Source organism: Sciurus carolinensis, chromosome 9 (assembly GCF_902686445.1).
Source record: "Sciurus carolinensis chromosome 9, mSciCar1.2, whole genome shotgun sequence".
Lineage (NCBI taxonomy): Eukaryota > Metazoa > Chordata > Mammalia > Rodentia > Sciuridae > Sciurus > Sciurus carolinensis.
In genome coordinates this window covers 84,470,592-84,496,886 of record NC_062221.1, presented here as the reverse complement: position 1 = coordinate 84,496,886, position 26,295 = coordinate 84,470,592, and the positions used below count along the sequence as shown (strand labels likewise).

Below are 26,295 nucleotides of genomic sequence, written 5' to 3'. Positions count from 1 at the left end.
ACTTCTGGATCAGCAGCACCCTCTGTAATGCTTGTGGGCTGCTGAATGGTTCCTAAGGGCATAGTGAATAGATGGTTTAAATATATCACAATCTCTATGTGAAATAAAATTACCAGTCATGAACATAAGCTGACGCTAACATTTAATGACTAATGAAGTCCGCAAAGCATAAGAGAATCAGGTCATATGCAAGGCAAATAGGTCGGTAAAACCAAGAAAAATCTAATAAACTCTACTCTGATTTTTAGTTCCTCTATCATGTAGAATTCTTATTGAAATTTATGGTTGTGAAAAACTGGCCAGATTCATTTTCAGCACGGCCGGGTCAGGGACGTTTCCTGTTATCAATAGGAAGTTGCTATACAATTAAATGGATCAATGATGCAGTGTGCTAAATTAGTTTTTTTTATGGTCAAATAATTGGACTAGTTGTGCATTCTACATTATTTCAGTTATACAGGCATGATCTTTGAATCTATCATGAAGGAAGATTCCTGGGTTGCTTTAGCCTATTGATTTGAGGAGCAGTAAAAGGAGCTGGTAATAGTTGGGAAGGCAGTAAAGTAATACCAATAAAATGGTGCAGGGGATGCACATTTGACACACTGAGTAGCTTTATGTAGGCTTAATGATTTTTTAGAACAATTTATGAATCTGGACTGATTCAATTAGTACTATAGTAATCTACCTTAAAATATGGTGGAACGTTCTGTTATATGTTTATTGTGTTTAGTTCTGGTCCATGGAACATTATACTACTTGTTATCAGTGGCATGCTAGTGTTTGTCTTGTTTTGTTTTTGTTTTTTAGGGCTCTGATTTGTAGTGTTTTCCTACTTCGTTGGTGTGAACACTCTTGTAGGCTTTTTTAAGGTATCACAGTTTAACTGACTCTCAAAGTTTCTAAACATCTGACAATCAGTTCTTCAGAGATGTTAAAAGAGTTTGGTTCTAGCACAGCATTGCAAGTTGTTGTAAACAGTGAGGAGAGCCTGAAAAATTTAAAATCATGCAGTTTTAGGACTAGCAGAATTTAGAATATTCTAGTCCTATCCCTAAATTTACAGAACTTTTTCTTTGCAAATGGCTTTTCCTTTTACTAGCAGATTTGGTTTGGAATCAACGTGTCTGGACTCTTCATGCAGTATTATACACAGAAGTCTTTATTCAGAATGTAGGAAGAAAACAATCATTCATTGAACATGAATGGAAACATGACCATATAATCTTGCAGAAGAAAAGATTAAACTTATAATGAATGATGTCTTGAAAGTCATATGGAATGTTACTAGTTATTGTCATATAAAAAGAAAGATAATATAACCTTTGTCCTCATTTCCTGGCATAGTGCTTCAAAACCCTTGCAATATCATGAAATTTTGAGGCAAACATGCCTACACAGTGGAAACTGTAAAAACTCTAAATGGTGTGGTTCAGAGAGCTTCCAGATTAATGAACAAAAGAAAGTACTGGTCTGTGGTATGCCTGATGAGGGCATAGAACTTCCACACCCCTTCTGATGCTTTACCCTAGGTACCTCCTTGTCTATTTTCGCTGCTAGAACAATATCATAGACTGGGTAATTTACAAAAAATAGAAGTTTATTTGGCTTCTGGTTCTAGGGGCTAAGAAGGTCAAGGTTATAGTAGTGGCATCTGGTTAGAGTTTTCATGCTGTGTCCTAACGTGGTGGAAGGGTAAGTGAGCACACACAAGACAGAGAAAGGAAGTTGGGCTGAATTCATTCTTTAATCAGGAGCCCATTCCTGAGATAATGAACACACTCCTTGGATTATGACATTTATTAATTTGTAAGGACAGAGCCCTCATAATTAAATCATCTCTATCATACTGTTAAGATGACAATCAAATTTGACATGAGTTTTTGAGGGAACATTAAATGGAAGAGACCAAGGAGGAGAATGGAGAAGACCAAGGCCAGCCTGAAATAAGGTGCTTATGGTAAGTCATCAAATCAGATTTGAATGTCATATGTTTATATCAAAACAACACAATTACGGAAGTCTAATACTTAAGAGGTATTATTTAGACATGTTAACATGAGCATGGCAGTTATTCTCTTCTCTCTTGTGTTTTAAATTCCAAAGAAAGAATTGTTGAAAAAAGGTGAATTCAGTTGGGTGTAGTGGCACATGCCTATAAAACAAGTGACTCAGGAGGCTGAGGTAGGAGGATTGCAAGTTCAAAGCCAGCCTCGGCAAGTTAGGGAGGTCCTAAGCAACTTAGTGAGACTCTGTCTCTAAATAGAAAATAAAAAGGACTGGGGATGTGGCTCAGTGGTTAAGCACCACTAGTTTTGATTACTGGTACAAAAAAAAAAAAAAGAAAAAAAAAGTGGGGTATACCTTAGTGGGGAAAAAAAACTGCTATAATTATATTGTCATAATAAAGACAGCTGCTTTTTACTTATTATTATTATTTTCCATGCTGAGGCTTTAACCTAGGGCCTCCTGAATGCTAGTATTCTACCACGGGTTACATCTCCACCTCCACCCAAAACATTTTTGATGTATATAAAAAGTTTTAAGAAGAGCATTTGGTCTTGTAATTCTAGGTTCTCTACAGAATGTCCTAAATCCTCAAAGTCTATTGTTTTCCAAGAGCATGACATGCTTATTAATCATCCTCACAGGAGAGTTATCCATCAGAGTGGCATGTGTCTCCTTGTTTTCTTACACAGGCCCACTGGATCTAATGAAGGGTTAGAAAATGATCACAGATTTGCATATGATTTTCACACTCATTTACCTAAAGATGCATTTTCTGTGTTCTTGTGAGAAGAGGGTCTGCGATTAAATATTTGTGAAGAATAATGGAATTAATTTACTGCTTGCAGATTCATGATATAAATAGGAAATAATGAAGAAAATAAAACTTAACATTTATCAAATTTCCCTGATTAAAGAAACTTTGTTTTGTGTAAAACTCATGGGAAATGCTGACCTAGATAAATTGGAGGTCAGTAGAAGAAAACTTCCTTAGAGTCATCAAAAAATTGCTCTACTTAGTGAATAACATTATAATTTTTTTTAATGAGTCACAGAATTTTATTGGGGAAATCATAGTATTTCAACAAATAGATTAACTTTTTGATTCAGGGAGAGGCTAACTTCTACATAGAGCATTTCATCTTTAAGAATCATCATTTAAAAAAATTTTATTTTGAGATAGCTTCAGATTTATAGGAAAACTGAAAAAAGTAAAATAGACTTTTGTATAAACTTTCCCCAGATTCCTGAAAACGTTAACAATTTACTACATTTCCTTCCTTCTTTTGATTTCTTTATAGTGGATGGCTTTAAAAGGTTAATCAACAATACTATGCCACACTAATTTTGTATCCAGCACAATATACTTTGCTATTAAGATAATTGAGAAATAGCATAGAAAAATCATTCAGAAAAAAGATGATTTTGTCATTTTTTTATTAACATGTATTAATTGTGCATATTAATTGAATCATTGTGATATCTCAACACATACAGCATAGAGCATGCTCTAAACAAATCAGGATAATTAGCATTTAACTCTTACATCATGTTTTATCACTCTCCCTCTTTCTCTGTACATACTTGAATATACAAATGCACACATATATCTTGTTCCCTGAACCAGTTGCTGTTATGATGTCCCTTTATATCCAAATACTTACAGTATTGCTAAACACAAGGATATTCTGCTATATAATCATATTAGAAATATCAAGAAATTAAAACACTATTAACCTATATACCTTATTGGTATTTCCCCCATTGTGTCAAAATATCCTTTATAACTATATATGTGTATATGTGTACACATATATGTATTATGTAAATACCATTTCTCATTAAACTTTCACATACTAGTTTTAGCATTTATTGATGATTCTCACCCAAGACAATTCACTATGGTTATCTAATCTAAACCTAGGTTAGACTTGAACATAAATGACATTTGACATTAATGTCAAAAGATGTTAGAGATACACACACACATGTATTTTAAATATATAATGACTCAGAGTCTATCTGGAATCATTTGCTGCATTTACTGGTTATATCTCTTTAGTCTCCTTTATTCTGGAATAATTCCTTGGTCTTTGTTTTTCTTGACCTTATCATTTTTGAATATAGGCCATTTTGTACAGTCTTCCAATTTGGATTTGTCTGATTTGTCTGTTCCATGATTAGGTTCATGTTATCCATTTTCAGCAGGAACTAAATAAATGTGCGCCCTTTTCAGAAGGCATATGATGGCTATTTGCTCCCGTTATTGGTGATGCTAAGTTTGATCACTGAGTTAAAGTGGTATCTGCCAGGTTTCTCTAAAGTTATAATTTTTTCTCTTTGGGAAGTATCTTACATACTTTGAGACTATGTAAATTCCACATTTCTTATCAAACTTTCACCTACTAGTTTTGGCATTCATTGATGATTCTCACCCAAGACAATTCACTATGGTCATTGCCAGGTGGTGATTTTCTAAACAAAGATTAGACATTAATGACTTTTGACATAATGTCAAATGACATTAGCTATTATTTTTAAGGAAGAACTTTCTAAACTTCCCATTTATTAATTCCTTTATTTATAACTGTATGGACACATGGACTTTCTATGGATTATAATTCTTCATAATGATTCACTTTGGTGCTCAAGTTGTCCCAGAATCGCCATCATTCTTTGAGTATTTCCTTACTTTCTGGCAGAGCAAGAAAGTTTTGGCTAATTTGTGCTTTCCCTGTTCCAGCCTATTCTAGCATTCTAGCCCAGGAATCAGACTTTTTTCTGTAAAAGTCTGTTTTGTTTTTTGAACCCAGAAAATTGAGCTTAACCACTGAGCCACATCCCCAGCCCTTTTTAAGTATTTTCTTTAGAGACAGGGTGTTGCTTAAGACCTGGCTAAACTGCTGAGGTTGGCTTTGAACTCACAATCCTCCCGCATCAGCCTCCCAATCTGCTGGGATTACAGGTGTGTACCACTCCACCCAGCCTGTTTGTTTTCTAAATAGAGCATTTAGAAACCAAGATCTGAGTACTAGGTATTTCACACAAGTTGTTGTTGGGCAGTAACTGTTTTTAGAACCTCTCAGAGAACAGAAATAGAAAATATATGTGTATATATGTTTATTTCTACATTTATAAATATTTCTATTTATAAACTATATAGGTTTATTATATTAGCCTATTGTATAAAAAAGAGTTCATAGGCATTCTTCCATTTTCAATCCAATATCACAGGAAACATAATTTTAAATTATTATCTTGAAACTACACAAGGCACATAGGCTTAAAGTCATTGAATTCTTCAAGCTATAGAACAGGAGCTAGAAGGTTTCCTGGAACAGCATAATACGTCACCTGCCCATCTGCTTACTAACTCAAGCTACAGGGCACTTTCTATATGTGGAGCACTTGGTTAGGAATATGAAATGAAAGTGACTTTGTCTTTCCTCCCAAGCAGCTCAGTCTGTTAGGGAGACAGAAGAACATACCCATCACAATGCAGTGTAAGTTCTTTATTCAATGTATGAACAGTTTTGAATGGGAAAAGAGGAAGAAGTCCACAATACAACCTGAGTGAAATTGAATTATTCCAAAGAAGGAAATAAAAATAGGCTGTCTGTAGATTTTTGTTTGCACAAAATAGTGTATTTTGCTTCAGAGCAAAAACAATAATTTAATGAGAGCTCTGATTTATCTGGAAGGGTTGAATTCATCAAAACACTGCTCAGTCATGACAATACCTATGCAAATAAGTTTCCAGGACAACAGGTTATGTTTCAATTTTTACTAGTGGCTCCTCTCAATAACCATAGAGGAAGAAGACGATTTCAAACTTTCATACTGCCTATTATCCCACTATGGATCCTTCCCTTCTTTACAAATTAAATAAACTGACTTATTTGTCATTGAATTGATTGTCATCCTCTTGGGTAATAGTTTATCCACACCAATTTTCTCATCTAAACTTACAGTAAAGAGTTTGGTGGAAAGGAAAAGATTTGTGTGTGTGTGTTGTGGTACATGTTCAGAAAGTAAAGGCTAAGAAAAAAAATTAAGGGAGAAAACTATTAAGATTAAAAATAATAAGATATTATTATTTCTGTTGTCTTAAAGCATTTTTATCATAATTTATCACGTCTTTTATTAAAAAAAATAATGTGGGCTATCTCCTGCTTCATGATCCCCTGACCAGTTTTTTCCCAGTTCTAAGGCTGACACTATAATCTTGCTTATTTCGCCAACTTGGAAATTCTAGTCTAGAAAGTGCTCAGTAAGATGCATAAGTAACGATCACTAGTACCAGAGGCTGATCTTCACATGAGTCGCCAGGGCTCCTTCTAGAGAATGGCTCCTGGGCATAGCCAGCCCCAGAGACAAGATGGGGTGAAGACTTGCACGTACTTACCCTTTCCTCATTCTAGAAGCAGAGTAAAGCATGACTGAATTAGTTAGTTCATCAGCCTCCTTACTCACAAGAAACAATAAATTTCAAATGCTACTGAATACTCAATTTTTTTTTCTATACTTAAAAAATGGTAATTTTAGGTAACTATAAAGCTGAGTCAAGGGTAGCTGAGGTTCATATGAAGATCCCACCACCCATTCTTAGCTGCCTCTGGGCACAGAAGCACTTGTGGTCACTGCAGAGGTGGACAAAGCAAAGGGGCTAGTCTTGTGTCAGTAAGTCAGGAAGGTGACAGCAGCAGTGTCTACAGAAAGCGTGGGCCATACACATTGGCTTACACAAGGAATGCTCAGAAAAATGTGCTGCAGTTTTGACATAGGTAATGACTAGTGGAAGCTTCTTTGAATGTGAGAATTTTTAATTACATTATTACACATTTTATTCAATATGAAGATAATAATTACCATGATACAACATGTGTGTGTGTATATATGCAAAAGATACCCACTGAACATGCTTTAAGAGGTATAATTGTGCTTTAGAAACCTATGCAGCCTGAAATATAATTTGACATAAAAAACTAATCAGAAGCTTGAAAAACAGTATGTTTTAATAAGAGCCTATTGCTGCTTCTGGAATAACTGTTGCATGCATGTCCCTGGTCATGTTGGACTTCTCCTTCAGTTTTGATTGGAGTAATGTGTGTTCCACAACACCAATCCTAATGTCCATCTGAACAGTTTCTTGCTTCAGTTTTGTTAAGCTCTGTTTAATCTTCACCAAAGGAGCTGTAGAATAAAAATAGTATGGGATAAGAATGTTCATTCAGAGTATCAGTTTATTATAGAATTGCATGACATTTTCCTCACTTTGTTTCAAGCCAAAAGGAGGGTTAAAAAACACAGTCAACAACTCACTGACATTCACACAGTTTTGCTGTGGCATTTTAAACACCTGAGATTTTCAGAATGGGGTGATGTAGTATTTGATGTGCTGTAGGTGAACTTTTTAACTTTCCTAGGTGAAAAGGTGCTAAACAGATATTTAAGAATTTGTTCAACAGAATTTTATGGGCCAGAATATTTGTCTATAGGAAAGGGGATCTTTAGGGAAAGAAGAGAATTGCCTCTGAAGTATATATAATGAGCATATTTAATAATTTTTTTTTCTTTATACAAGGTGTTACTCTGTTGCTCAGGCTGGAATTGAACTCCTACCTCAGCTCCCTAGTAGATAGCACTATAGATATATGCCACTAGACTCAGTTAATGAGTCCATTTAAAACATTACAACAAACTCCCAACACATCCTCCTATAAAAGATCATTGAGTATATATCAAACTAGAAAGTCTTTCTAGGGCATATAAACGCTTTAGGTAATCACCATCGGCTCACAATGGAGGATGATTATTCAAAGACTGTTAAAATTCTTCTCTATTTGACCCTGCCCAGTCAGGTTTTCTGGGAAGGATTGAAAAACAAAACAAAACAAACAAACAAACAAAGGTCTATCTCATTGTCTTAGTGTCATCTGGGCGTATATGAGTTCTTTTTTCTATATAACATGGAAAAATGAAACTCATTTGCTGAAAACATAATAAAACACTATTTTTTTTAAACTGGCAGAAAAAAGTACATACTTAAATATTCCCCACTCTATTTTTAATCAATACAATCTTAATTAAAAAGAACCCCTAAATTATAGTAAGTTCTTTAACTACTCTTCCCAACTGTTGTGTAAAGAACATAGTATACTGATTATCAGACATCATTTTTATACCATGTACTTGTTTTGAAACAACACATAGTTCATTTTAAAAAGTAGACTCCCCTATTTATTACTACCACTTTATTAAGCAGGCTTCATGAAGAACTATCTTTCTCTTGTTTCCTTTTTCCCCTTAAAATGAGCATGTACTTACCACCATCTGTCATGCTGCTGCCCTTTTCCTCCATCTCTTGTTTTACCTTTTCTAATTCTTCTGTAACCTTTCATTGAAACAAAGAATTTTCATGAGCACTAAATTTTAATTTCAAAACTTTTAAATTATATGAGAAAAGTTAATTTAGATATTAGATATAAAGAGAAAACATTATTAGAAATATTCTGCACATGAGTCAAATAATAAGATCAAGTATACAGATATACAAAGCTTTTCATCTTTTGAGAATGACCATAATATTAAACTTCACAAATTATTTTCATATTATCTTTATCATGTTGTGACATTATAGAATAAAAACCAAGTTGTTTTATACTAAGCCCTGAAATCATGTAATTATTTTATAGTACCTACCACACTTAAAATGGTATATGTATCCTAAATAGGTTTTTGATTCTAAAGGTCTTCTAAGTATCTTTCTTGATATTATGATTCTATAAGAGATGGTGTCTTTTCTAGGACACTAAAAATATTTATATCATATGGTTATACATATAAAAATGTCTCCTATTGCTCTATCTGAACTTGAAACTCCAAGAAAAATACTGTGCTGTCACATTGGTTCTTATTTGCACTCTACATCAAGATTATACTACTACAGCCTGTAGTAGCAAAATTGCAAACTAACATTATAAGTAGAAAATATAATCTTTAAAATATTTCAATTTTTCATATAATCTAGAACTAAGCCATAAATATTGTTACTTAGTAGGCTTTATTTTTATCATACTGGTGAGTAAAACCTGCCCTGGGAATAAAATGCTCATCCAAGTAAAGCAAATTAATTTCTTTCAGGCACCTGAAACATTACAACTGGGGATAACTACCTATTCCAAAAGAACTAAATGGTTCCCTGGACTCCCTTCAAGTGTTAATTTACCTAACATAAGTGAGCACTTTACTTCTACATAACGTTTTATTTGCCTAGAAGCACCACAGGATTACAGTCTAAATATTTCAATGCTATATTTTGAGTATTTAAAAATAACTATTCCTCAATAATCTATATAAAGAACGCTTAATTCTTTACTTTAAAATAGTAAAGTTTCTGAAATTATATTGAATTGTAAACAATTATATTATCTTGGACTTTAGTCTTAAACTGGCTTCTGATCTTGTGAGTTCCTTTCCCCTCATAAGCTCTTCAATGAAAAATATGAAAAAAAAAATATGTGTGTGTGTGTGTGTGTATATGTATATCTATCTATCTATCTATCTATCTATCTATCTATCTATCTACTATCTATCTATAAGGTCTTATTTTTCTTGGAAGATCATGAAAATAAATGCAGTGATATTTGCCAATATTTTAGAAGTTCTCAAAGAGGTTATAAACCACTCTCAATTGTACACAGAGATATACCCAGAATCACACACAAGTTATCAATATCACTAAAAATAAATCTTACATCTTTCAGACTAACATTAACATTTACCTACTTTTCTATATATTAATTATAATAATTATTATATAAAAATAAAGACTAAGAAAAGTTATCAGTGTGCTAATATAAGCAAGTTTTTATGTTGAATTTAACAGTAACTTCAGGCATCTTATAAAAACAAGGGAAAGGATAAATAATTCATTCACTGATAAGAAAATTAGGGATTTTCTCTGAAAGAGGATAATTTGAAGAGGAGGAAGCAATTATTAAAATAAGTAGTATTCAATCATCCAATAGCTGTGAGCTGCTGGGGCTCAGCTGACAGGTGAGAAGCACAGCAAGAGCACTGGTGTGTACCTCAGACAGGAGCCTGGTCCTTTCAGTTACTCCACCATTTCCCTGCTGGTATCGCTCCCTTGCCTGAGGGGGAAAGCATTTTGTTTAATGACAAATCCAAAACAGAAGCAGATTACTTAAACATGACCTCTTTGTGTTTGCAATTTCTGCATATCATTTTATGACAACCCCCTTCTTGTTTATGAATACATTTGTGAAAGTGACATTTAACTGTGGTTATTTTATGTCCTTAATAGGCACCATGTATTTAACTCAAGCACTATAAAATGATGAACTACCTTAACCTTCACATACTGACTGTGTAACTTGCATGGGCATGGTTCACAGTAAAAACTGTCGTCGGCCATTCCGAAACAGTTTAGGAGAGTGGTTCTTGGTCAATCAAATTTGCATGTTATGCAGAGCAAATTTGTTTAAAAAAGAAAATCAATCAAAGTACAGCATCAAACTCAGCAATTAATAAGGATTAACAAAGAGTCTGACAGTATAATCAACTGGAATACATTCTCAGAAATTAATCTAATAATCAATTTTTTAAATATTAAGTTTAGATAGATGCATGGTGGCTTTAATCAAAGAATTTCACAGCATTTTAACAAAAATATTCATGAATAGAAGTGTATATGAGGGAATAATAACTAGATAATACAATAAAAAGTGAAAATTACTTTCTATTTGGTCTTTGAGAAAGTAAAGAAGTATCTTAAATTTACTTCTACTTTTTTCTCATTCTAACTTTGTCTGCCAAAAGAAAAACAAATACCTTCTTCTGACATTTGCAAGTATTCTGAGTAGTTTGCTTTAACATCAGGAAATAGGGTGCATAAATCCCTCAAGGAAAGTCATTATATCCCTACTGCTGGGATAAAGAACTGCTGCTTTCAAAGGATAGTGGCTTTATTTTTTGGTTGAAATTCTAATACTTTAAAAGAATGAAAAAATTGTCTCATTTCATTAATTAACCTGCTTGTCTCTGAACATGTCTTGCTTTCATGGTTTGCATTATGTGGCTGCAAGCCATTATGGCAAGGACTGCCTTTTTTCTCTGACACAGGTAAATAGATACTGTTCTTCCTCCTATTCCTACAGTAAATTAACAACAGGCTTAGAAACAAAACAAGATGTCTTGACACTCTGTTCCTGTTCTAGCTCATGTTCCCCAGCAATATATACACTCATTTATTTAAATCAAATGAAGAAATATATTTAAAGACTTCTAGGAAATAACAATTGTTAATACATGTAAAATGGAGATAAGTTCTATTGCTTCGTTTGGTTTCCTAAAATGGGCAGAAAATCAATATGATGCTGTCTGTGAAAAACATTTCACAATTTTCAAATGAAAAGAATTGTGTCAAGCTTAGAGATTAGGGTCATGAATTGGGATAAACTGGAAATCATTCTTAAATTACCTCACTCAGCTGGGCTTGAGCTGCACGATATTCTTGAACCAAGTGCTCCAGTTGATTGTTGATGTACTTTTCTCGGCTGCCAATTTTTTCCAGTGTCCTACTAATTTCATTATGGAGTTTATCCAAAAATCCCTAGAATTCCAAGGGATTTTAAGTAGATAAAAGAACTCACAAATATTTTAAAAATAGTTAAAAATGGTTCATTCCACAAATGATCAAGTGAAAAAGAAGATAGTGTGAAATGGCAATAGCAGAAAAAAAGTTTATGATGGGAAATATTTTAGCCACACTGCAGAATACAATAAAAGAGAAACTGTCAGGGTTAGTTAATGCTTTTCTCCTTATGCATATCTAAAATTTACGTATTTGTAATTAGCTTTATATAAACTTCAAAATCAAGGTAGGTAAGAGAAGAACATGACTTCCCTACAGCACAATTCAAAGATAATTAGAATATTCCAGTTGTAAGAAATTTCTAAATGGAGTGCTCTGGTCTGGCACCTATAACATATCACTCAAGCCTCTCTTCTTTGTGGCAGTCTCCAAAAGGCTATTTCTGGCATGGCAACAAGCCTGGGAAAGCTGTAGGTTCTAGGCATTGGAGGTATGATGTTTTCTCATCCCTTGGGATTCAGGGAAAAGTGATGCAATGTTTCTAAAATATCTATTAGATATACATGTATAATATACATATATAATACATGCAATTTATATATATAGTATTTAAAGTATAAATATTAAAACCATATAAATGAGCTTTCTTTAAAGTATTAGAACTGTGGGAATATAATATAATTTACTCAATTAATGAGCTCCTGAAAGACAAGAATTGTATTCTTTTTTCTTTCATGTTTTCCCCTAATAGGTATCCCACAGATGAATAAATGGATATTGATTCACCTGAAGCAATTCACATACCTTGGTCTCCTTTAAAGCAGATTCAATTCCACTTTTGTGCTGGTGCATTTGGTCAACATGGATTCTCCAATCCTATTGACATAAAAGTATATAGTAACAAAGTAAAAAACACTACTTTTCATTCTTTATTTATTGTGAAGTTGTATCCTTTATCTTTATTATTTTGATTACTGCCCTATTTCAGGTGGGAGAGTCATATCTAGCTTGCAATCAGGTTATAAAGAAATATGTGTAGAGAGTACTTTAGGAATAAAGATTCTAAATAAATGTAAATTATTTTATGTGTTCACAGAATACTTTAGGAATAAAAGTTCTAAATAAATGTAAATTATTTTATGTGTTCACAGAGTGATGGCTGATAATTTGAATATAAATTATTCCTGCACTGCTGGTGGTTAATATTTATGACTACCCATTAAAATGAAAAAAAAAATTCTAATTACTAGAAAAGAAATACTTGTTTAAGCAGTAACAATTATGTTTGCCAGAAGCAACTCTCAACTCTCAACTCAAATATCATATATCAAGGATTAGTTTGTCTCAGAAATTAAAATGGGGCTCTTTTCTTCAGTCAGATTTTTTAGTCTCTTTCCTTTTTTTTCTTTAATTATTTTTTAATTTTTACAGACTGCATTTTGATTCATTGTACACAAATGGGGTACATCTTTTCATTTCTATGGTTGTGCATGATGTAGATTCATACCATTCGTGTAATCATACATGTACATAGGGTAATAATGTCTGTCTCATTCCACCATTTTTCATACCCCTATCCTCCTCCCTCTCATTTCCCTCTACGTAAAGTTCCTCCATTCTTCTTTCATTCCCCCACCCCCATTATATATCATTATCCACTTATCAGGGAAAACATTCGGCCTTTGGTTTTTTTGGATTGGCTATTTCACTTAGTAAAGGAAGTGTGTAGTGATTATTAGAGTTCATATATTTTGAAATATTGTCTACAGTACTAGACTGATTTGAAATCCATATCAACATTTTAATTCCCTACAAGGTATCTTTTCATGATATTTCAGTATATATTCCTGCAGATAAAAATTTTAAGAGACTTGAGAAATACCCATATAAAAGAAAAACAATAGGGTAAATTGACTTAAGTGATGGAACTAGGATATTTATTTAATCCCACATATCTATTTGCATACTTTGATGTTCAACTTTGCTATTTGCATTATTTTATGAAGAGAAAAATTTTTGTGAATTAATTCCAGTCCATTTCTGAACTCTGAAACATGCTGATGACTACAGGATAAAACATTCTTGGGTATTCCAAACTGAATTATGAAAGTATTTATTAATTTCATATAAGATTATTAACATATTTAAGTTTCGAGAAACCTCAAAAGGCATTTTATCTTATCCTTGTCATGTCACATAAAAGCAAACCAAGTCCTGCTGACAGAAGGGGATACATACAAGGCCACACAGGTAGTAGTGTCCTCAGATTAGAAGTCAAATGTACTGTCACCTAACACATACTGTCGGTTTAGTTAAGAAAAGGGAAAATGACTATTTGACACTAGTGAGGGAGTTAGAGAAGAAATCAGCATTTTCTTTAACCTTAAGTCATTTTTCTGTCTTGTGAGTAAAAATCAACTCGGAAAATGAGAGTTGAAAAGGAACTTGGAGATCATCTGCTTGTCCCTTAAGCATCATCTATAAGTGCAATGGTTTCATGTTACAGTTGGAAGGGACCATTCAGCACCTGTGACAATGAGTAGACATAGCTGGTAAAGGAACAAGACCCTTCCAACTCAGTCAACACTGGAAGGCAGAATAAGCAACTGGTTGGCCATCTACGTCTGGACAAAATATGACTTAAGTTTCAAAATGGAAACCTATTTAAGCCCAAGTGAACATCATTATGAAAGAAAATGAAGCTAATTATTAATGAAGCTATTAATTTTTTGAAAAAGTACTCAATCTACCCAGTTCCAAAAGGAATTTTAGAGAGGTAAACACACACCAAGCTCAAGAATTTTACATGTCTTCTTTCTCTTCCTGCCAGTCTCTGTTTTTGCCTATTTCTAAGTATATATATATGGAAAGGCATGCACATATGCATATGTGCATGCACATATGTATATGTCTATATACATATATGGGTATATATACATCTATTTATATACATATCTTTATTTACTGTAATGTTCAAAATAGTTTGTGGTCTCCTTTTTTCTACCTATTATTATATACAAATATATTTTGCATTTAATGACATCTGACATTCAAAGAAGCAACCATGTCCGAATCATCTACATATTATTAAGATAACTTACATTGATGTAAAACTCCATGGAAAAGATGGGATTTCTGTGGGATCTTAAAGCATGAGTAGCACTTCAATAGAATAGAAAACAAGAGAAGGGAATGTATTTTAGGCTGAAGGAGTAACATGAATGAGGAAAATACATGGAATATAGCTAGGGTATAAAATACCAAGTTTTTTGGGTAGGGTAGAGAGGATAGATAATGAAGAATAAAGCTGAAGAGGTAGATTAAATTAAATCAAAGGCTTTGCCTATAACAACTAAGGAATGTGGATTTTTAGCATATGGCTAAGGGACATTATGAAAATTTTTTGGTTTGAGTTTTAAAGTCTGTGTTTTGAGAAATTAATAGAATAAGGGACTTATTAGAGAAGCAAGAGACTAAAGATGTGTTGGAGAATAGATAGGAGACTGTGCCAATGGTCCTTGTCACAGCAGGGTATTTATAAGAAAGGAAAGGAAGAGAAGGGAGGCCTTCAAGGGATATTGTAGAGGCAGAACAAGCAGGATTTGAAGACTAAGGAAAAGTGTGAGTGTGGGGTAGCTAAAGTAGAAGTGGGGAGCAGAGAGAATAAGGTTTCTAGCCCAAGGAACTGAGGGAATAGTGATACCAGTGTATCAAGAATAGGACAGGTTTTGTGGCATGGTATTGGTACCAAAATAGACAGGTAGATCAGTGGTAGAGAATAGAGGACATGGACACAAACCCAAATAAATACAATTTTCTCATACTAGACAAAGGGTCCAAAAACATGCAATGGGGAAAAGATAGCCTCTTCAACAAATGGTGCTGGGAAAACTGGAAATCCACATGCAACAGAATGAAACTAAACCCATATCTCTCACCGTGCACGAAACTCAACTCAAAATGGATCAAGGACCTCGGAATCAGACCAGAGACCCTGCATCTTATAGAAGAAAAAGTAGGTCCAAATCTTCAACTTGTTGGCTTGGGATCAGACTTCCTTAACAGGACTCCCATAGCATAAGAAATAAAAGCAAGAATCAACAACTGGGATAGATTCAAACTAAAAAGCTTTCTCTCAGCAAAGGAAACTATCAGTAATGTGAAGAGAGAGCCTACAGAGTGGGAGAATATCTTTGCCACTCATACTTCAGATAGAGCGCTAATTTCCAGAATCTATAAAGAACTCAAAAAACTCTACACCAAGAATACAAATAATCCAATCAACAAATGGACTAAGGAAATGAACAGACACTTTACAGAAGAAGATGTACAAGCAATCAACAGATATATGAAGAAATGTTCAAGATCTCTACTAATAAGAGAAATGCAAATCGAAACTACCCTAAGATTCCATCTCACCCCAATTAGAATGGCGATTATCAAGAACACAAGCAACAATAGGTGTTGGCGAGGATGTGGGGAAAAAGGTACACTCATACATTGCTGGTGGGGTTGCAAATTAGTGCAGTCACTCTGGAAAGCAGTATGGAGATTCCTCAGAAAGCTTGGAATGGAACCACCATTTGACCCAGCTATCCTACTCCTTGGCCTATACCCAAAGGACTTAAAATCAGCATACTACAGAGATACAGCCACATCAATGTTCATTGCTGCTTAATTCACCATAGCCAGATTGTGGAACTAACCTAGATGTCCTTCAATCGATGAATGGATAAAGAAACTGTGGCATATATATACAATGGAATATTACTCAGCCATAAAGAATGATAAAATCATGGCATTTGCAGGCAAATGGATGAAATTGGAGAATATCATGCTAAGTGAGATAAGCCAATCTCAAAAAACTAAAGGACGAATGATCTCACTGATAAGCGGATGAGGACATATAATGGGGGGTGGGAGGGGTTAGTGTTAGGGTTAGGTTTAGGGTTATGGTTAAGGAGGGTGGTAAGAATGGAGGAAGGAAGGACTGTATAGGGGGAAAAGAGGGGTGGGAGGGGTGGGGGGAAGGGAAAAAATAACAGAATGAATCAAACATTACCCTACGTAAATTAATGATTACACAAATGGTTGCCTTGACTCTATGTACAAATAGAGAAACAACATGAATCTCATTTGTTTACAATTAAAAAAAAAGCAATGCAGTATGAAACCTGTTTCATAAAGCTCAAAACCAAGCAAAACTCAGTGATACACTGGAGACATACACATATGTAAAAATACAAGGAAAGAAGCTAATGACTGTAAACAACCTTAAGGATGGTGGTTACTGGGGGTGAGAAGACACGGCAGCAGAAGAGCACACAAGTAACTTTGAAGGTGTTAAAGTGGTCTAATTTTCAAGTCACATAGTGGGCCTGCTTTATGACTGGGCTTTGAAACTATGCATTGCATGTTACATATTATATATTAATATTACCTATTAAACTGCTAAATTCATGTCCTTAAAATATTTAATGATCAGCAAAAATATATGTTTAACAACATACAGGAAAACAGTCTCAATAGAGTATTCATTAGATCTCAATTTAGTAAAAATTAGTATTCGTATGTATTTGAATATGCAAGTGTTATGGATGTGCCTCTATGTTTGTATATTAATGCAGAGATTTGAATATGGGGGGGTGTTTCAAAATTTCTTTATCCTGCCAAAATTTTCTAAATTTCTTAAAGGAAATTTTATTAATTACAAAAAACAAAAAAAACCAAAGTTTTTTTTTTTTTTTTGAGTACTCGGGATTAAACCCAGGGATGATTTACTGCTGAGCTACATCACCACCCCTTTTTGCTTTTTATTTAAAGACAGGATCTCACTAAATTGCTCAGGGCCTCCCTAAATTGCTGAGGTTGACCTTGAACTTGTAATCCTCAGCCTCCTGAGCTGCGGGGATAAGGAGTTCTTGAAAGGGTCTTAATACAGTTATAGTGGAAAATACATACATACAATTGTGGCATTTTAAAAACATGAATGCAAAAAGGCAAAATACACAACTTTTGAAAAACTACAATCAAGATAGTAAAAATGGAGAAGTGAAAGGTTTTAATGATATGTAAGGACTTGAAATCTACCTAAGATCCCTGAAATAAGTAACATTAAACTATTCCAATGATAGCAATTCTAACATTAGTAGAGAATGCATTGTTACAATGCACTTTTATATAACTTCTCTTATTTGACACTCACAAATGTTTGGAGAGATGAGCAGATATTGTTATCCTTTTCTATTCACTTCTCCCTTCCCTCTGAGAGGGTTATGAGATTTGCTGCCTGGTTGTGGAGAAATATACTTCTCAACTGCATTGATACTGGCCTTGGCTTGTATTCTCTTTTACTAGTGGAATGATGACATTGTGCAGAGGCTGTAAGAGGCAGCTCTCTTATCCTTCCTTTCAGCCAAGATAAGGAGTCTGTCCTACTCAGGAGTCTTTCAGTCTTGGCCTGGAAGTGAGAAGCATGGGACCTTGCTGGAGTAATGTTGCAGATGAGTCACACATCAGCAGACATGTATCTTGAGTGAGGATAATGTGTTACTATTACAGTAACCACTGTGATTTGGGGGTTGTTTGTCATGTAGGCAAATGGACTACGTATGAATATTTTATAGTGAGAAAAACTAGGAATCAGGTTATATGACTTTTCCAAAGTCTCATGTCTGAAAAATGGAAAGTACTCCTAAACTAGTGCAATTTTCACATATATAATTTTCCTGTGCACTGGGATTTTTTTTTTTCCCTAGGCTTAGGAAAAATATACAACAGGACACAGATGATCCTAGAGAGTCACAGAGACTATTGGTATCTTTTGCTTCTCCCATGAAAGAGCAGGAACAGGACCCCATGGCTCTGTCATATAGCCTATCTTTCTTCTCTATTCCCACTGCCTTTTCCCAAATCTGTTATAAATAAGTATCAATGAAATCTTAATTAAATGTTCTGTTTTATAGTTTTATTTTAGTGACTATAAAAATATTTATAAGAGGGGTTGGGGTTGTGGCTCAGTAGTGGAGTGCTCGCCTAGCATGTGTGAGGCACTGGGTTTGATCATCAGCGCCACATGAAAACAAAATTTAAAAAAAATTATAAAAGTTTTTATAGTCTCCATTCAAGAGAGTTAGTCCCATTCCATTAGGTCATAGTTTCAACCAAAGTTCACTTTCTTCAGGAATTCTTAAGATCATTCTAATGTACAGGGAAGGAATCCTGTATGCTCAAAGATTGGGTAATAAATGGAGATTATTTGATGTTTATACTGGTAATTGTTAAACAAATAGGAAACCAAATGTCCTTTCTTTCACAGATTTTCTATTATATCACAGTAAGTCACTGTCATTTTCTTACTATGTCATCCAATTTCAAAATGAAAACAAAAAATTCTCATACTCCCAATTCAAAATTTGCACATTAAATAAAACATTTATTATCTTTGTTGTTTTGCTAAAGTAAGGCATTATGGTTCAGATGTGAGGTGTCCCTCTAGTTCCTGTTAATGCAGGAGGTGAAATGCTTAGATTATAAGAGATGTAATCTAATCAGTCCATCCAAGGTTGAATGAATGGGTGGTAACTATAATCAGGCGGGGCATGGCTGGAAGAGGTGGATCACTAGGGGCATGTCCTGGAACATCCACCCTGTGGCTGCTTCTCTCTCTGCTTCCTGATCTTGCCATGAATTGAGCAGTTTTTCTCAGCTGCATCCTTCCCCCATGACATGCTTGCCTCAACTTGGGCCAAGAGTGATGGAGTCGGCCGTCTATAGACAGAGACTTCTGAAACCCTGAGCCCCAAATAAACTTTCCTTCCTCTAACTTGTTCTTGCCAGGTATTTTGATCACTGCAATGCAAAAACAAACATAAAAATACTAGAGAAACTTACTCTTCCCAATCTGCTACAGATGAATAATCCAGATAACCTTGCTAGAACTCTCTAAAACAAGGATAATCAGCACTGTCCTACAAATAAAATGCATGAGCTTTAGGCACAGTTTGTGTGTGTGTGATTTTTATTTTGTCTAGTCAGAGACCTTTTCTATCTCTTTCCTTTGACACAGAACAGTAGAATAATAAGAACCATCCTGAGACCTTTATAAATCTAATAATGACAATTGAAATGTTAGCATTCATAGAATGCTTAGCATGTATTAGGCATTATGCTAATCACTACAGATATATAATCACATAAAATTCCTTAAAAAAATCCTACTAAAATGAATAAGTTAAGATTTAGCTATTTTTAAAGTAACTGTGCAAGCTCACAATGGTAAATCCAAAACAGCACAAAACTACAAGGACTGCATCATGACATCAATTTCCCTGATGAAATGAAATATAGTCACAAATTTTAAAGGGATAATGATTAAGAATAACTTCAGTTTTATTTGTGTTTTAGTTTGGATCTCAAATATCCCCTAAAAGTCCTGTGTTGGAGACTTGGTCCTCAGATTAGCACTAGTGGGAGGTGGCAGAAACTCTAAGAAGTGAGGCCTCGTGGGAGGTCTTCCAGTCATTGGGAGTATTCCCTCGAAAGGGATAGTGGAATTTTAACCTCTTCAGCTCTCTTTCACATCCCAGTCATAAGGTGAGCTGCTCTGCTTTGCCACACACTTATCACCATAATATGCTGCCTCACCAAAGGCTGAGAAGCAATGAGGTTAACCAACCATGAACTGGAACATCCAAAATTGTGAGCTAAAATAAACACTTTCACTTCTCTTTATAAGTTGATTTTTTTGATTTCTGATACAGTAACAGAAAGCTAACATGATTTATAACATTTAAATTTTTTCAAGAATGAATTTATATGTTAATTGTAGTGAAAATGAATTTAAAACATTCTTAGGACAAACTTATCATTAAAAACTTTCTCATAAACAACTATCTAGACCCAGATAGCTTCATCAGTAAATTTCCCCAAACATTTAAAAAAGAAATAACAATCTTGAACAAACCCTACCAGAGAATAGGAAAGAAGGGAAAGCAATTGCCAACTTGTTTACTAAGGCCTGCAAAATTTCATAATCCCACCCGAGAGCCCCTAAAGACAAAAAAACCAAGCAAACAAACAAAAAGTCAAAGATCAATACTTTTTGTAAATATAGATATAAAAGTCATAAAATATTAGCATATCAAACCCAATGATATATAAAGAGGCTAAATTATCATGACCACATGTTAGTTGCATTTAGTTCAAAATGCAAGGTTGGTTTAACATACAAAGATTAATTTAAAAAAAGAATGACATCAGCAAGTTGGCTAATGAGAGATGTATGGCATGTTTCCCTTTACCAAAAGGGGCAAAACAAAGAAAACATTTGCTATTCCACTGAAATGTTTGAGGGAGAACGCTGAGGTGAAGTAGGGAATGTGACAGAGATGCCATGGGGCACAGAGGCCAAGAACCATTTTGTAAAGAAAGTAATGAAGCACACAGCATCTACAATTCTATTTTCTCAGTCAAGATTGTGATAGGCTGACAGATCTGGCTCCATGAGAATACTATAGGCCAGACTCTAAGGGAAATGACTAAAAGACTCCATTTTGCTCTGAGACTCCATGTTATGTAGGAAATAAGCTTCACCCCGCCTCTGTGCCCATCATCAGTTACTTAGTGTGACATGTTTAATAATATACAATGGCAACTCCTATGTAGTGAAGAATTGCTCTCTTTTGATTTCTATTTCTCCTAAACAATGTACCATGTGAATAGTGATTGTGTGGATGTTAGTAACCATTCTTTAGTTGGTACCTAGGTAAGGGTCATTTTGACCCACTTCCCCCTCTGTCAATGATCTCATGATGTTAATGTGTAATTTTGAATCATAGCAACAGACACTTATGATTAATGTGATTTTTGGTATAAGAACCCCTACAACCCTGTGGTCAGGGCTGTTCTCCCAATAGCCATTTTTTGAGGCATTGTGTGAGACAGTCAGCCGGCCAGGTTAATAAAGACTCTCAGATTTGAACTTCTCAGTGGCGATCGGTCTGTTCTTAAGTTGCACCCCATAACAAAGATAAACCCTGAATCAAGAGAGGATATGCACAAATGGAAATGGACAGGCAGAAGGCCCCTAGAAGTTCCCACTAATACCAAGGATACCTGAAACATTTGCTACTGAAGAAGCCTATAGCCCTTAGAGGCCCTGAGCCCAGTTCAAGGAGCTTCTGGAGAATCCACACTAGTGCAATAGTCCAGATAAAGAATCCAGACAATGTTGTACTATCTTCTCCCTGCAAGCTCTTTCTATATAGAATCTTCTTGAGACTCTACCTACCCCTGGCACTAGAAATCAGCGGGGCAGTCTTCTGTGAATAACTTGACCTATAGAGATCCTTGGAAACTGAAAACTCACTCACCCAACCACAGTTCTGCAAAAGCATCCCTTGGACACTGACAGGTACTTCCTGTTCCTCATGTGACCTTCATACACTGATGAACACCTTGTTCCTGCTGCCAGGGGTGATGCACTTACTCAGGAACACCAGAATGGGACTGACCCCTATTTGGTTCTCAGACACTAAGGAGTGCCCTGCTATACCTGAATCTTCTGTACCATGCCTACCTGGACTCACCTGAGAAACTTTGCTTCTGTGAAGCCCTTAGAAACTGATGGGCATTTCAGCTTTACTGTTGTCCATTATGCCCAGAGCCACTAGCAAACATGCCCTGCCTAAGAGAGCTATAGCTTAGCTGGTGGAGCAATCCCCCATACTCCTGCAACTTAGGACTTTGAGATACCTACAGGCATTATCAATATTGACTACAGTTGAGAATATACAGAGACTACATTACTATGTCCACCTGGAACCAAAACCATCGTACCCTAAACAACTGATATGCTAGGACACATTGATGAGAGAAAGTCTTTTACTATGAAGGCCATATTATAAAACTGATAGAGACGACCAATTTTCCACATGCACAAATATCAATGTATAGACACAAGAAACATTAGAAAACAAGGTGACAAGATGCATCAAAGGAACACAGTAATTTTCTAACAATGGACCCTTTTGAAAATGAAATTGTTGAACTGTTTGAAAAATAATGAAAAATAATGATTTTAAAGGAAACTCAATGAAATACAAGAGAATACAGATAGATAATTCAATGAAATTAGGAAAACCATTCATAATTGGAATGAGAAATCCATTTAGAGACAAAGATCATTAAAAAAGAACCAAACAGAAATCTTAGAGCAAAAGAACTCAATAAAATAAATAAAAATAACTGTTGAGAGCCTCCACAACAGACAAGATCAAGCAGAAAAAATAACTTCTCAGCTTGAAGGAAGGTCTTTGGAAATAATCCAGTCAGACAAAATCAGTCAACAAAAGCAGGAGGAAGGGAGGATGCAGGGAGAGGAGAAAAACTAGCAAACCAGAGTTAAAAGACATCATGAAGTGAACAAATATTCACATTGTTGATACTGCAGGAGAAGAAAAGGAGGCATATAACATCCAGTTAATGAAGTAGTAATTGAAAACTACAAATCTTGGGAAAGAAATGAATATTTAGATTTAGAAACCTCAAAAGATCCCAAGTGTAGCTTGGGTTCTATGAGACACATTATAGTCTGTCAAAATTCCAAGACAAAGAGATTTCTAAAAACAGCAGGAGAAAAGAATCAAAATACATATAAGAGGATCCCCATTAGTCTAATAGCAGATTTCCTGGCAGAAACCTTACAGGTTAGCAAAGAATGTTATGATATATTCGAAGTGATCAAAGACAAAAAACTGCTAGCCAAGCATACTATACCCATCCAAGTTATCCTTCATAAATGAAGGAGTAATAAAGATGTTCCAAGATAAGCAAAAACTAAGGTATTGTTTACAATAGATGCCTAAGGTAGTTCTACAACTAGAAGTAACAGGATGATAACTATCATCATCAAAATACAAAGTATTGAAATCACTAGTAGAGCACACACACACAACCCATACCCCCCAAACCTTATTGGCACAGAAAATCACCAAAGGATATGCAAAATGAAAAAATAAACAAAATGACAGAAGTTGTCTTTACATATCAATAATAAGTTTAAGTGTAAATGAATTAATCTCCCCAGCTAAAAGATTTAGACTGGCTGAATGGAAACAAACAACAACCAAAAAAATGGAACACCCAACAATATTGTCTATAAGAAATTCATTTCATAGTTAAAGATACACACAGACTTTAAAAGTGAAGGGATAGAAAAAAATTATTCCATGAAAATGAATGAATTAACAGTAATAAGTAAATGTGAATAGGAGCAGTTATACTTATATAGACAGTCAAAAACTGTAAACACACATACAAACACACACACACACACACACAGAGAAAGAGAGAGAGAGAGAAAGAAAGAGAGAGAGAGAGAGACAAAGAAAGTCATCTATAATAAAAAAGTGATCAGTTCAACAAAAGGAAGAACATAAATATATATGCACTCGATGATGGAACACCCAGTTACAGACAGTAAACATTATTAACTTATGGGAAGAGATAGGCTGTAATACAATAGATGGGAATTTCAACATTCTACTTTCATCAATGACTATTCTCATCCAAACCAAAAAAACCTCATAAAAACCAAAACCCAAAAACCAAACCAAAACAAACAAACAAACAAACAAAAAAAACACAAAAGAAAAAGGAAATACTGCAGTTAACTTATATTATAAACCAAACAGCCCTTCTACAGACTCACAGAATATTTAATGCAACAGCTGCATTATACATATTTGTCTCATTATATGGAACATTCTCCAGGAGAGATCATATCTTAGAGGTCACAAAACAAGTCTTAAAAAATTCAAAAAAGTCAAAATCATATCATGTATATTCTCTAGTCACAACGGAATAAAACTGGAAACAACACAAGGAACTTTAGAAATTGTACAAATATATTAAAATACATGCTCTTGAATGACCAATGGGTCAACAAAGAAATCAAAAGGGAAATTTTAAAAATTCTTGAGACAAATTAAAATGGAAACACAACATGTGAGCAGTACTAGAAGAAAGTTTATTGCACATGTTGTTCACAGTTTAGAGAGATACAAAGATCTCAAATAACAAAATCTAACAATTTAGTACAAGGAACTAGGAAAACAGAACAAGCTAAGCCTAAAATTAACAAAAGAAAAGAAATAACAAAGATCAGAGGATAAATAAATGAAAGACAAACTAAAAAATTACAGAAAACCAATAATAGAGTTGGTTTTTTAAAAATATAAACAAAATCAACAAATCTTTGGCTAGAGAAAAGACCCAAAGAGAAAATGGAGAAATTGTGATTGATACCACAGAAATAAATAGAATCAGTAGAGACTATTATGAACAACTACAAACCAACAAATAGGAAAACCCAGACAAAATGGACAAATTTCTGGACACATATAGCCTGTCAAAATTGAATCACAAAGACATAAAAAATCTGAACAGACACATAATGAGTAACAAGACTGAACTAGTTATTGAAAGTTTCCCAGTATAGAAAATTCCAGGACTGGAAGGCTTAACTGTTGAATTTTATCAAGCTTTTAAAGAAGAAATAAGTATTTTTCAAACTATTCATTCCAAAAATTGAAAAGAAGGGGACTCTTATGAAGTCATCCTATGAGGTTCTGGGGGCAAGATGGGGGGTTGTGTGAGGCAGCATTTCTCTTAGCTCAGCTACCCAGAACTCAAATAGCAGAAATACCACATCTCCCTGAGGCTTAGAGTGAAAAATCCTGAGACTGGAGGGGCAATTTACCCTAACCAAACTGGAGACTCTTTGACTCATTAATAAGATCTTAAAAACAACCTCTCCACCCAGTCATCCTATGAGGCCAGCATTATCCTGATACCAAAACTAGTTAAGGATACAACAAAAAATGAAAATTATAGACCAATATCCCTGATGAACACATGCAAAAATTCTTGACCAAATATTAGCAAATTGAACCCAAAAGCACATAGAAAGAAGTATACACCATGATCAAGTAGAATTTGACCTAGGGATGCAAAGATGGGTCAACACATGCAAATCAATGAAAGTCATACATCGCATAGACAGAATAAAGAACAAAAAACATTTTATCATGTCAATATGTGCAGAAAAAGCAATAAAATTCAACTTGCCTTCATGATAAAAAAAAAAAAAACTCAACAAATTAGATATAGAAGAACATTACCTCAACACAATAAAGCTACCTACAACAAACCTGAAGCCTGAGTCATACTAAATGGAGAAAACTAAAAGCATTTCCTCTAAGAGTTAAAATAAAACAAGGATGTCTACCTTCATGACTCTTATGACTCTTATTCAACATAAAACTAGAAGTATTAGGCAGAGTGAACAGGCAAGAGAAAGAAATAAACCACATTCAAGTAAAAATGAAAGAACTCAATTTGTCCCTGATGATGGCTGACACAATTTTATGTACAAAAAACCTTCACTAAAAAAAAAAAAAAAAAAAAAAATGTTAGAATTGATGAACGAATTCAATAGTTTCCATATACAAAATCAACATACAAAAATAAATAACATTTTATACAATAATTAACTTGTTGAATAAGAAATCAAGTAACCCCATTTTCAATACGTACAAAAATCTAATAATAAGTTTAACAAGGAATGAATGATCTTTATAATTAAAATCACAAAACACTGATAAAAGAAA

General features: G+C 34.3%; 1 protein-coding gene across 1 annotated transcript in view; it reads right to left on the bottom strand.

Annotated features, from left to right (window-relative positions):
* Positions 1-5,504: 5,504 nt before the first annotated feature.
* The window catches only part of Ift57 (intraflagellar transport 57), a 63,260-nt gene continuing 42,469 nt past the window's right edge, over positions 5,505-26,295 (bottom strand). The window contains exons 7-11 of the mRNA XM_047564636.1: positions 12,428-12,499; positions 11,510-11,641; positions 10,098-10,160; positions 8,335-8,401; positions 5,505-7,200 (exon numbers count right to left, since the gene is read on the bottom strand). Of these exons, the coding sequence (XP_047420592.1) occupies positions 7,022-7,200; positions 8,335-8,401; positions 10,098-10,160; positions 11,510-11,641; positions 12,428-12,499 (513 nt within the window). The 3' untranslated portion in view covers positions 5,505-7,021. The remainder of the gene's footprint in view (positions 7,201-8,334; positions 8,402-10,097; positions 10,161-11,509; positions 11,642-12,427; positions 12,500-26,295) is intronic.